The 13535-nt window shown below is 40.8% G+C and overlaps 1 protein-coding gene across 7 annotated transcripts in view; it reads right to left on the reverse strand.

Annotated features, from left to right (window-relative positions):
* The window catches only part of OPA1 (OPA1 mitochondrial dynamin like GTPase), an 85536-nt gene that overhangs the window by 44783 nt on the left and 27218 nt on the right, over positions 1 to 13535 (reverse strand). For all 7 annotated transcript variants that reach the window (XM_038415511.2, XM_038415509.2, XM_038415510.2 and 4 more), the window contains 10 exons: positions 12938 to 13024; positions 11046 to 11159; positions 8899 to 8979; positions 8274 to 8348; positions 8027 to 8098; positions 7834 to 7933; positions 6992 to 7122; positions 4330 to 4402; positions 4167 to 4239; positions 3563 to 3678 (listed from right to left, as the gene is read on the reverse strand). In XM_038415511.2, the coding sequence (XP_038271439.1) occupies positions 3563 to 3678; positions 4167 to 4239; positions 4330 to 4402; positions 6992 to 7122; positions 7834 to 7933; positions 8027 to 8098; positions 8274 to 8348; positions 8899 to 8979; positions 11046 to 11159; positions 12938 to 13024 (922 nt within the window). The remainder of the gene's footprint in view (positions 1 to 3562; positions 3679 to 4166; positions 4240 to 4329; positions 4403 to 6991; positions 7123 to 7833; positions 7934 to 8026; positions 8099 to 8273; positions 8349 to 8898; positions 8980 to 11045; positions 11160 to 12937; positions 13025 to 13535) is intronic.

Here is a 13535-nt window from a genome sequence, read left to right on the forward strand (position 1 = left end):
CTTACCAAAAACTCAAAGAGGAAACCAATATTTTCTTGTTATTATTGTCCAGTTCTCTAAATAAGTGGAAGAATTTCCTTTAAAAGCAAATACTGCTTTAACTCTGGGCAAAAATCTTGGTAGAACACTTCTTCTCTTGTTGGGGACTCCCCACTCAGATAGAGTCAGACAGAGGAAGACATTTTACCGGGCAGGTGTTCTAAAGGTGTTTACAAATATTGAGAGTGCAACAAAAATTGCACATGCCATACAGGCCCCAATCGTCAGGGATCGCAGTGCGAACAAATCGCACCATCAAACTAATGCTGCGGAAGCTGGTAGTTGCTAATGGATGCAATTGGGAGACCCTGATTCCACTCATTTTACTGGCACTCAGGGCAACTCCAGCTGCCTCCACAGATCATACACCCTTTGAGGTGGTGAATGGGCAAACTACGTGAATGCCTGAGGACTTTTGTGGAATACCAATAGCACATAGTTAGAAGAGGTTAAAACTGGAAACCTATAAGCAAGCATTACAGAAACATCTTAATCAGATTCACTTGCAGGTAGCTGTTAAATTGGGAAAGTATAAATGGAAGGCAAAAGCCTATTTTGATAAAGACCAAAGAGAGAACGCTTGGGAAACTGGAGATCAGGTTATGCTCCTATCGTGTGTTGTACTGAAACACAATTTATGTAACTGATGGACTGGGCCACACTATAATGTGGATAGACTCAGTTCCTCTATATACAGAATTAGGATCAAACAGGAAAAAAAGGTAGATAAATTCTATCTTGTCAGTCAATTAAAGTAGTACCTGAAAAGACTCAGACTTGCCTATAGAGGCTCAGGATGCAATGATTACAGTGACCTGGACACGACAAGGAATAAGCCAGTATCAAGGATTGAAGGAAATAACACCACGTATTTCAAATAAAGTTTTCTTTGAATGGGATTGTCAACCAGCAAAGCAACAATTTATAACTAAGTCTTGGGATAAAACACTATTTACTGCATGGACTAATAGCAAAACTTTGAAAGCACATAAGATACAGATTCATGTCAGGTCTGCATAAATTAGGGTTACGGCTAGGATTAAAGGATAAGTGAAAGTTTGTATTGTGGTAAGATTTTCCATTTGAGGTCTAAAAACTTGGAAGCTACGTGCATTATTTTCCAAAAAACAGTCAGTCAAACACTTCTTCCAACCACTCAAACAAGTTTTATAGAAAGGTTAAAGGAGCAATAGGTGAGAGACTTGTTCTTGCACATAACATAGAAAAAAAATGAGCAAATGCCTTTTGTAGATTGGAAAATAATCTCTCCCTTAATTAGGTAATAAGGAGCGGGGGAAGAAGATGTAAAACATATGTTACAACTGGAGGTAAATCTTCAACAATAAATGATAGAATCCCATATGGATTATGGAAAAACAAAAACAAATGTCAAAGCTCAGTAAAAGACAGAGCATTGACCATATATAACCTAGATTAAGAAAATGAAAGGGAATATGAAGCTGTATCCAAATTAAGTAGAAATACAGGCAATAGTAGTGGAAAAGGATTATAATTTGCAGGACCATGAAGAAAGTCCCGTTTTACATGAAGGCCCTGCTAGTGGTCTCATTGCTATGCCTCTACCAGGGGTATTAATCAATCAAGTACAATTTATGCATATCCCTGTTGTGTTACATTTATCAAATTGGCAACTGAGTGAATTCAGTCATTTTAAGGACATACAGGTTCCATCTTTCTTTTCAGTTCTCCTTGTGGCTAAAGTTGCTACTTATCAAATTGTCCACTGTAGAGGCTGTCCAAACTTGAGAGATGCCAGTTCCTTTAAATAAAAAGGAACACGAGACCCGACCATTATAACTATACAGGAGGAAAATTTGGACGGTTCAGAAAAAGAAAAAGAATCAACTTCTAATTTGGAACATTCAGAATCAAACAGTAAGGACTCTCCAAAAGCCATGGTAACAAATGTAAAAACCCAGATGGCACTGCGAAGATGATAGGGCCAAGAAAAAAGGAGATCCAGCTGTAGCACATGCAGTACATTTAGAAATTCTAGTAAAACTGTTTCAATGAGAGGATGAGATTTAGTTAGGATTTTACAGTTAACTGTGGATGGAGCTTTGTGGAACACATGACCACCAGAATTTCAAGAAGGGGAAAGATCATTTAAGAGCACTATACATTTGTTAGAGTGATGACATGTGTTTCGCAACAAACATTTAGACTCCTAGCTAACATAGTATGAATTTGGCTCAGCCATTACCCCTTTAGATCTCCACCTTCCTCAGATTCCTAGGGCAGTGGAGACTTAGCTGGGTTTCCTGAAGGTTTCCTGTGTGGAGGCCAGGGGTGTCTCACCACACCTGATTTATCACAGCCCAGTGTGGTGTCAGGCTGTGCCAAAGGTTGCTCCTCTGGCTCTAAGGAGCCCTCTTAGGGTATGTCTACACTGCAGCTGACAGTGAGACTCCCAAGCTTGAGCAGACCGGTTTGCACTAGAGGGACTCAAGCGAGCATGCTAAAAAAACAGTATGGATGTTACGACTTGGACTGGAGTTCAACCTCTTAAGCTGAGGGAGTTGTGTAAGCTTGAGATACACAGCTCCAGGCCAAGTTGCAATGACCCCACTGCTATTTTTAGCGGGCTAGCTTGAGTCTGTCTACCTGGGTTGGGAGGCTTGCTGCCAGCTGCAGTGCAGACAGACAGCTATTGGCTGGGAAGGACAGAGTTCCTGTTCTTAGCTGAGCTGGGCCATTCAATCTCTTCTCCTACTGCACCAAGGTTTTCCCTCCTATCCCTCCATTAACAAGGGCAGGGCATATGCCCAGAGGTTCTCTTCTCGGGGAAATTGTTTTGGCATTTCATTGCTGAAGGTATGATGTCGAGAGGTTAACATTCCATTGTGCTCTCTTTTCTGTTCAGGTCAAGCCGGAACTATGGTCAGGTTTCCACCGGTTCCACTACATCATGTCATGTCTTTGAAGCAGATGCAGGTTTTGGAGGCAGATACATTTTTTTGGCTGTTTGGGCTGGGACAATCAGTGCAGAAATAGGATGTCTCCCAGCACTGTGGGATTCATCGAAAGGCTCACTGGCACAGAACACTTGGACTCTGTCCCACCTAGCAGCGTGGCTTGGTGCAAGACACATGTCCAGTCCTGGGTGGGTTTGATGAGTCTTTTGCCAGGAAGCTATTTTGAGCTTTAGATCTGCTAATCAGAATGAGGGGAGGCTCATGTTCTGGCCAAGCAGCTATATTCATTTCTCTCCTTCACTTATTTACGTTCTTGTTGTTTATTAAATAGAAGTTGGGACCTTTGTGCCACGAACTATCCTTCACTTGAGATCCCCCAGGCAACATGACATGGCAATTTCTTATTAATGATTACATACAAGGCGTTATGGAGAGATGTGCTGGCCAGAGGATGCCAAACACTGGAATTACAGATCATTCACAGAGCTGTGCAATGGAAACTTGCAAGGTTCCTGGACACATTATGGCTAACGCTAGCCAATACTATGAGGCTTTGCCTTCAGGGGTATTAAATTAAACAATATTACCTTTAAAAGCATCTGCTTGCTGCTCCACCGACTCTCTCACCATCTTCCAAAAGCAATCTGACACAGCAAGACTTAGGTTCCTCGTTGTCACCTGGTGTGCCTTCAGCATACATGTCCTGTAAAGAAAGGGATATGTATGTACATAGCAGTATTTTTAAATTGTCTTTTCAGGTCTGTTACTCCCGGAATAAATCTTTGCTTTCTATGCTGAAGAACAATTTAACACGAGAACGTGCATCATCCTAAAACACTGACTCTCTCCACAAAATATCCAGTGTACATAATTGTATTTGGAGTTCTCCTTGAATTATGAGGAAAAAAAAAAACCTGTACCCTGTAACCCTGGAGGGAAAGTTTGGGATTTCAATGTCTAAGCAGCATGAATCATATTTTTTTCCTCAGATAAAGTGTAAGTTTGCTACATCAGCAGAATCTCTTCACTTCACTGAAGGTGGGCCGCCCAAAGCTTTGGGGATTAGCAGACATTGCAACATATACACAGTGCTTTCACACTAGAAGTCTGTAACAAAGTTAAGCTCTAGGAATGTATGCTAGCATTTATTAATGAGATTCACTTTAATATAAAGTATAAATATCAACATACTTCAACAGTTTTGAATTTTGAAAAAATTCCTCTTCATACTCTTTAATAGATTCGATACTTTCACTGCTGTTTCCTAGAGAAAGGAGAGAGTGCCACAATTCCATTTAGACATTGATTCTGTATCAACAAACAGAAAAAGAACCTGACATAGAACTATGATTACCTTTTCCTGTAACGACTGCAAAGTAACCCAAAGCCTTCATTGGGAAGAGTTTACCTTCAATGATTTGTTGTATCTATACAAATAAGTACAAAAATATGTTGATCTTGTATCCATTCTCTCATTTCATTAATGCAATATTAAAACGTCTCAAACAACATATAAAGATAGATTATGCAGGATTAACACTTTTTTAGGAGATTACACAGAGGTTTTACTGCACTCTGAAAATTGTAGTTAAAGGAAAGACACAAATACAGGAAAAACTTAATACCAAAATGCACAGTACATAGCTAGAAGATGGAAAGCCACTTGAAATTTAATGTTGACTGGACTGCAGGTTTTTACAACAATTAGACTTACATAAACCTATAATGACAGATTTCAGAGTAGCAGCCGTGTTAGTCCGTATTCGCAAAAAGAAAAGGAGTACTTGTGGCACCTTAGAGACTAACAAATTTATTAGAGCGTAAGCTTTCGTGAGCTACAGCTCACTTCATCAGATGCATTTGCTGGAAAAAACAGAGGAGAGATTTATGTACACACACACAGAGAACATGAAACAATGGGTTTATCATACACACTGTAAGGAGAGTGATCACTTAAGATAAGCCATCACCAGCAGCAGGGGGGGAAAGGAGGAAAACAGTTTTACTTTGTGTAATGACTCATCCATTCCCAGTCTCTATTCAAGCCTAAGTTAATTGTATCCAGTTTGCAAATTAATTCCAATTCAGCAGTCTCTCGTTGGAGTCTGTTTTTGAAGCTTTTTTGTTGAAGTATAGCCACTCTTAGGTCTGTGATCGAGTGACCAGAGAGATTGAAGTGTTCTCCAACTGGTTTTTGAATGTTATAATTCTTGACGTCTGATTTGTGTCCATTCATTCTTTTACGTAGAGACTGTCCAGTTTGGCCAATGTACATGGCAGAGGGGCATTGCTGGCACATGATGGCATCTATCACATTGGTAGATGCGCAGGTGAAGGAGCCTCTGATAGTGTGGCTGATGTGATTAGGCCCTATGATGGTATCCCCTGAATAGATATGTGGACAGAGTTGGCAACGGGCTTTGTTGCAAGGATAGGTTCCTGGCTTAGTGGTTCTGTTGTGTGGCGCGTGGTTGCTGGTGAGTATTTGCTTCAGATTGGGGGGCAACATCATGCATTCCTACAACTACAATACCCACCTGCTGAAGTGAAGAAACAGATTGACAGAGCCAGAAGAGTACCCAGAAGTCACCTACTACAGGACAGGCCCAACAAAGAAAATAACAGAACGCCACTAGCCATCACCTTCAGCCCCCAACTAAAACCTCTCCAACGCATCATCAAGGATCTACAACCTATCCTGAAGGACGACCCATCACTCTCACACATCTTGGGAGACAGACCAGTCCTTGCTTACAGACAGCCCCCCAATCTGAAGCAAATACTCACCAGCAACCACACACCACACAACTGAACCACTAACCCAGGAACCTATCCTTGCAACAAAGCCCGTTGCCAACTCTGTCCACATATCTATTCAGGGGATACCATCATAGGGCCTAATCACATCAGCCACACTATCAGAGGCTCCTTCACCTGCGCATCTACCAATGTGATATATGTCATCATGTGCCAGCAATGCCCCTCTGCCATGTACATTGGCCAAACTGGACAGTCTCTACGCAAAAGAATGAATCCACACAAATCAGACGTCAAGAATTATAACATTCAAAAACCAGTTGGAGAACACTTCAATCTCTCTGGTCACTCGATCACAGACCTAAGAGTGGCTATACTTCAACAAAAAAGCTTCAAAAACAGACTCCAACGAGAGACTGCTGAATTGGAATTAATTTGCAAACTGGATACAATTAACTTAGGCTTGAATAGAGACTGGGAATGGATGAGTCATTACACAAAGTAAAACTATTTCCCCATGGTATTTCTCCCTCCCACCCAACCCCCCACTGTTCCTCTGATATTCTTGTTAACTGCTGGAATTAGCCTACCTTGCTTGTCACCATGAAAGGTTTTCCTCCTTTCCCCCCTGCTGCTGGTGATGGCTTATCTTAAGTGATCACTCTCCTTACAGTGTGTATGATAAACCCATTGTTTCATGTTATCTGTGTGTGTGTATATAAATCTCTCCTCTGTTGTTTCCACCAAATGCATCCGATGAAGTGAGCTGTAGCTCACGAAAGCTTATGCTCTAATAAATTTGTTAGTCTCTAAGGTGCCACAAGTACTCCTTTTCTTTTTATAAACCTATAACTAAGAAATGTTTTGACTGTCTTGGATATTACTTAAAATAATAATAAATTATAATTGCAAGTTGGTTAGCACTTTACTCCCATATATCAAAAAGCACTTTACAAAGGAAGGTAAATATCATTATACCTATTTTACAGATGGGGAAAGTAAGGCACAGAGTTGAAATTATTTAACCAAGGTCATATAGCAGAAATCAGTAAAAGCAAAAACTTGCACAGATTAAAAATAATAAAATCCTCATACTGGATACCCTAACAGACATATTTTTATTTTTATTTTCTTTTAAATAAATTTTCTTTCTTCCCAAAAAGTTAGATGCACTTTCATGTTTGTATTTGCACCACAATTTTCTGCACAACTGTCCCTCTACATGCTGCGGCCTAAGAACAGAAGGCTTATATAGTCACCCTGTTTGGGCTGGACACGTTTTTCTCAGCAAGGTCCACCTTAGTCAAAACAAAGATTGTCCTTTTCCCGTGAGGATCCATTTGGCTTACTAAATCAGTGACAATGCTGCGTTCTGCATCCACCGAACCATCTGAAAAGATTTTTAAAGACGTCATTTCAAGAACTATTGTATGATACACAGCACTTGAACTCTGACTATTCAGTGGGTACTACAGTTATTTTTTAGCAAATTGTTTAAGTTAAAAATATTAATGATAGCATGTCCCTCATTATTTAGCTTTTGGCACAAGCAGTGAGAATTTGCATATGTTCTTTGCATCAGAAAATTATTGTCCCCTGGTGACTAACGATAAAAATAAGTTTCCACTAAAACTAAAATACACCTACGCTTTAAACTATTCACCAAAATTTTGTTTGGAAAGAGTACATGACAATTCTCAGTATAAAAATCTCTCTACCATTGTCTCTTAGCTTAGGAACACTATTTTGGGGAAATCTTGCGTTTAAATAGTACTACCACTGTCTTGGTTATATTTTAAAAGTAATAAAATTGTAAGCTTTCTTTGTATTAGTGGCAAAAGGGCCAAACAATGCCATGAGTTTAAGAAAAAAAGAAAGTCATCACAGAGTGTACTGTGGGGCCCACAGTGCAAATTCCCACAATATTTCAGATGACCTACCTAGAGAGCATTTCCTAAAACTGCACTGAGAAATTAAGAACTGACTTCTGTTCAGGGTCATTTTTCTAGAAATCTGGATGAAAGATCTAAAGAATACACTGCAAGGTTTTAATTAGCACAAGCAAATGCCATTTTGATTATTGTCTAGCGTCCTAATTTACCTTGAATACAAAGGATGATGGCATTCGGGTTCTGCATATAGGCCTTGCTGATGCTAAAGATAGTATCCTTAGTATCTGGAGCCATACCGGACGTCACAGTCTTTAAAAAAAATAGAATATATTTTAAAAAAAAGAGAGAATGAAAGATTGTTTCCTTTGGTAAGAGTGTATTAACTGACTGCTCTGTACTTACACTAATGACACCAGGCAAATCTACCAACACCATTCTCTGCAAACCAGGACCTTTCACATTTAAGGAGATGGTCTGTAAAACAAAGCTGGATTGAAACTTCTCACCATGGGGTATGACTTATTTTAAAAAAAAAAAAAAAAAGGTCAGTACAAGATCTTGAAATAGCTACAAACTGATTGGACATAGCCTCATAATTGATGGGACAAGTACAAATGAGACTCTGCATGAAATGAATGGGGAGCCTTACCTCAGCACTGACAGTGCATCCTTCTTTCACACTTTTCCTCATTCGGATCTCTATCTCATTTCTCAAGGCTGCAAGCTGTTTTGACACAAAGATATCAGATGATATTAATCATGGGGTCCCCGAGGTTCCTTCCAACCCTTATATTCTATGATTCTATGGGCAAATATTACTTGAATACTCAATAACAGACACCAACATTGGAAAACAAGATGACTTAGCAGCTACATAACACCTTTTATCCAAAGGTCATTGTTACACTCATTGACTAGGCATCAATACACACGGGAGAAGCAGGTAAGCAGAATATCAATTTTATAGTTTGGTAAACTGAAGCACGGAAAGGTTTACTGATTTGTCCAAGGACTCTCAAAACTCAGTAGCGTACCTGGGAGCAAGAGTTGTTACACTCAGTCTCCTGCTCTAACTATTATGTCCACTTCATTGCCATTCAACTCTAGATAGCAATGACACTGAAACACATTGTAACATTTAACAAAGTACCCCTCTTTGCTCAACAGTCTTCTAATTCCATTACTCAGTGGGCAACAGCCAGTATAGACATCTATTTTTTCAAACAAAAATGTGATCAAGATTACATTCATCTCAAGACATTTCTTGTACTTACATCCTCTTCCTTGGTCAGATCAAACTCCCGAGAGCTGTCTTTGAACAAAGCCACATGGTGGGGACCTTCACTAAGTGTTACCTAATATTTAGGATGAGGAGACGTGTAACTAATAAAATCTTAATAGCCAAGATTTACAAGACAGAAACCCCCCACGCCCCCAAAACAAACAAAATAAGGGTTTTTAATATTTACCATCATTATTCAAAGGAATGTACCTAAGAAAGGTGCTTGGTTGACAGCTCTCTAAATAGAAATCCTTTAGACATTCTTCAAATTTGCTAAAAGCTATGATTTTGGCATGGAGTTCATGGCAATAATGAATCTGAATAAAGTCCGTGACAAGCCCATCCCACAGCAGCAGCTCCTGTCTTGTGGGGCCGGGCCTGGTATAGGCACCAGCAATGGGGGAACCAAAGGGCCATCCTCTTCCCTGACTTTTTAAAATGTGGCTGGAGGGAGCATGCCATGGTCCAGCCCTACAGGCTGGCACCCACTCTGTTTTATGCCATGTGCAATGTGCCAGCTGGGATGCACTCTGCATCGTGCCGCATGATGGTGGCCAGGTCTTTACCTGCCAAAACAAAGGCGGCAGCAACTCTTGGCACTGGTGACCAGTCGGGTCCAAGAAGCTGGACAAATCCATCATCCAAGGGCCTTGGGCTAGCCAGCAGGGATGGTAAGGTAAAGAGAGTGGGGGAGAGAGGGATGGGTGAGGGGGAAGGGGAATCAGGGGCTTCAGGAAGGCTGGACCTGTATGAGTGGCGACAGCAGGTGCTGGAGGCAGAGCGTCAGGCTGGTGGGGTCATTCTGGAGCCCCCAGATGGAGACGGAGGAGTGCTGTGACTGTGTATGTCAGCTCACAATGCCTGGCCTGGGGAGATGGGCCCAGCCCTGCGGGACAGGAACCACGGCTGCAGGGTCAGTGAGGGGTAGGTTCTCTCTCCAACTTCCCTGCCACTCTCCCGGGCCTCATCTTTCAGCACCCCCACTATATAACCCACAGTAATTTCCACCCACCCCCACCCTAAACAGTCCCCTTTTTCGTATCAGTTCTTTTCTTTTGTAACCAACCATACTACCAACAACAAAAGTTACTGTTTTAATTATTTTTTGGGAGGAGGAAAGCATTAACATAATATTTCTTAGTAGTAACAAGGATTAAAACATCATTTTTGATAAATCTGATTCAGTTTGTTTAAAAGGGGAAAAATTATTGCTTTTCCTTGTTAAAGACAGCAGGTAAAAATACATTATTTGGTGATCTTTCTGTGCCTTTTAGATTTCTTCCCGCACTTCTACTGCGCCATTCACTAAAAATTTCTGTGCCAAAATTGTAGGCTTGGGAATGGACAATGGCTGTATAAGCTTTCAGTTCTGTGTCTCAGCAATGATTGCACTGACTACCTCTAGGACTAAGAGGCTAGTTCAGTCTCTGCACTCATTCAACCAGCGGGTGACTCTGGTGCGAGTGCTGATAAGTGTTAACACCTGTCTGTTGGTCTCTGGGCCAGTTCCCAACAGTCAAATGGGAGTTATTTTCATATTAGTGGCATTTCATCCAAAAGCAGATAGTATTAGACCTTGCCTACCTAAAATGCACAGGCACACAACTGATTTTCACCTTCACTGATGTTATTAGTTGTATTATTATTGTGCAGAGAGCTACTATGACAACACCTAGCTCTGATATAGCACTTTTCATCAGTATATCGCACAGCGCTTCACAATCTTTTCAATGTTTTTCTCCTCACAACACCCCGTGAGTTAGGGAAATATTATTAATCAAAATGGAGGATGAGGCGGAATTAATGTGAACAGACATAAGCAGCACATATTTATGTATTATTCCTCATTTAAAAATTGAATTCCCAATTCTTCAAATACATCTAGGCATAGTGTTTACTTTGTGTGAGTAACCCCAACTGAAATCAATGGGACCATTCACATTAGTAACTGCTACACCCTGATAATAAGTACTGGTAGGATTTAGCCCATCAGTAGAAACAATGCAACAGCACATTTATGATGAATGCTTTTAATATAAGCAGATATTCAAACAAAGATAACTTAGCTTAGATTAAGTGAATGTACAGTACTTGGATACTTTACAATATTTTGAATACTGTTAGGATACTGTTTCTTACCTTAACAGGAGAACGTGTCATCATTTCCCCAGACCCTCGAGGGAATATCCGGGCTTGCGCAATCATTTCTAGCACACTGGTTTTTCCTGCACTCTGATCTCCAACCACTACAACCTTAAATGAAAGTATTAGTAGTCACTGGCTTTTCATAATTAAGGCAGTTTCTTCAGTAGGACAGCTTAGTTAAACGATACACTGTAGCAACCAATTGAGAACACATATTAGAGCTGGTTACATTTGATTAGTTTTGACAACAAATAATGAATTGCTTAATAGATAAACAACTGATTTTATTCATGCAAAAGTTTTTCCACTTAGGCCATTTAAAACTAGAGACAGGGCAAAGTAACAGTGTCTGGATCTGGATCAGGCTTTGTCTATGGTTCAAGGCCAGTTCGGGGTTTGGTTCAACGGTGATGAAGCCCATGATCTGTTCTCACAAGATTTTGGTCACATATGAATTGGAAAGTTAGCCTTTTTCAATCTAGATCTGAATTAGTACCAAACTGCAGTGGGATGTATGAATGCAGAAATTCAAAACCAAAAATGACACCAGGACCCAGCATTCAAAAGGGTTCATATTCAAGTCAAGTGGAGTGCCCCAGGGGTCGGTCCTGGGGCCCGTTTTGTTCAATATCTTCATAAATGATCTGGAAGATGGTGTGGATTGCACTCTCAGCAAATTTGCGGATGATACTAAACTGGGAGGAGTGGTAGATACGCTGGAGGGGAGGGATAGGATACAGAAGGACCTAGACAAATTGGAGGATTGGGCCAAAAGAAATCTAATGAGGTTCAATAAGGATAAGTGCAGGGTCCTGCACTTAGGATGGAAGAATCCAATGCACCGCTACAGACTAGGGACCGAATGGCTCGGCAGCAGTTCTGCGGAAAAGGACCTAGGGGTGACAGTGGACGAGAAGCTGGATATGAGTCAGCAGTGTGCCCTTGTTGCCAAGAAGGCCAATGGCATTTTGGGATGTATAAGTAGGGGCATAGCGAGCAGATCGAGGGACGTGATCGTTCCCCTCTATTCGACACTGGTGAGGCCTCATCTGGAGTACTGTGTCCAGTTTTGGGCCCCACACTACAGGAAGGATGTGGATAAATTGGAAAGAGTACAACGAAGGGCAACGAAAACGATTAGGGGTCTAGAGCACATGACTTATGAGGAGAGGCTGAGGGAGCTGGGATTGTTTAGTCTGCAGAAGAGAAGAATGAGGGGGGATTTGATAGCTGCTTTCAACTACCTGAAAGGGGGTTTCAAAGAGGATGGCTCTAGACTGTTCTCAATGGTAGCAGATGACAGAACGAGGAGTAATGGTCTCAAGTTGCAATGGGGGAGGTTTAGATTGGATATTAGGAAAAACTTTTTCACTAAGAGGGTGGTGAAACACTGGAATGCGTTACCTAGGGAGGTGGTAGAATCTCCTTCCTTAGAGGTTTTTAAGGTCAGGCTTGACAAAGCCCTGGCTGGGATGATTTAACTGGGACTTGGTCCTGCTTTGAGCAGGGGGTTGGACTAGATGACCTTCTGGGGTCCCTTCCAACCCTGATATTCTATGATTCTATGATTAAGGCTGCTGCTTTGACAAATCATTTAAAAGTGAAATGGACAAAACATTCAGAACTACACTATAGGGAAAAGTCCTGCATTATCAAGCAAATGGACTAGCTCTAATTTTTATCATTCTGAGATATATGAAGGTCTTTATATTAAATATCTAGGCTGTTTTTTCTGCATGTAAGATTAAAATCATCCCTAACTCTTAATCTGGGTTCTGCAAACCAACACTTACAACTTTTTCATTCATGGTATACTATAGTACTCACTCCAGGAAGTAATATTTTCTCTTAAAGTTACATAACCCTTTAAGAGTTCACTGACTTACCCGAGGTAGATGATCTTGGGTATTATAGCTGGCATCATAGTCAGACAGAACGTCTAGAACTTCAGAGTACATATCAATCAAAGATTTCTAAAAAGAATTGAAATACAGGGGTGAAAACTCAACTGGTTAAAAGAGCTAAGACCAAGTGCTAACAGTTTTCATCTTGAGGTCCTATAAGAGAAGATTATTGTGTGCTTACACTCTCATCAAGGTTTGAGCCTTAAAACTTCTGAGCTGCGGCACTGACCACTTCCATTTTAGCTAAAGTATTAACTACAGTAACTGGCAGCAGAAGTAGTCTGTTATCCTGTGCAGAAGGATTTCTAGCTTATTGAAACAATGGGGTGCATATACACGTCATGCCCAATTTTACAGAGAGCACAGCCGAGTACTAAGGCTTGGCAGATACTCAAATAGTGTAGTAAAGTGGCTGAATGATGGATTTCCCATACAAGAGATCTCGGTTCAATTTCCAGCTTGTATAGAGGGTTTGCTCGATCACCAGAGTTGCGAATCCAATAACTAATAATCTCAGTCAGTACAAGTGTGACAAACTCATTATCTCCTGGTTCCCAGGAGGAAGATCCGTTTTGTCTGT

This window comes from Dermochelys coriacea, chromosome 9 (assembly GCF_009764565.3).
Source record: "Dermochelys coriacea isolate rDerCor1 chromosome 9, rDerCor1.pri.v4, whole genome shotgun sequence".
NCBI lineage: Eukaryota > Metazoa > Chordata > Testudines > Dermochelyidae > Dermochelys > Dermochelys coriacea.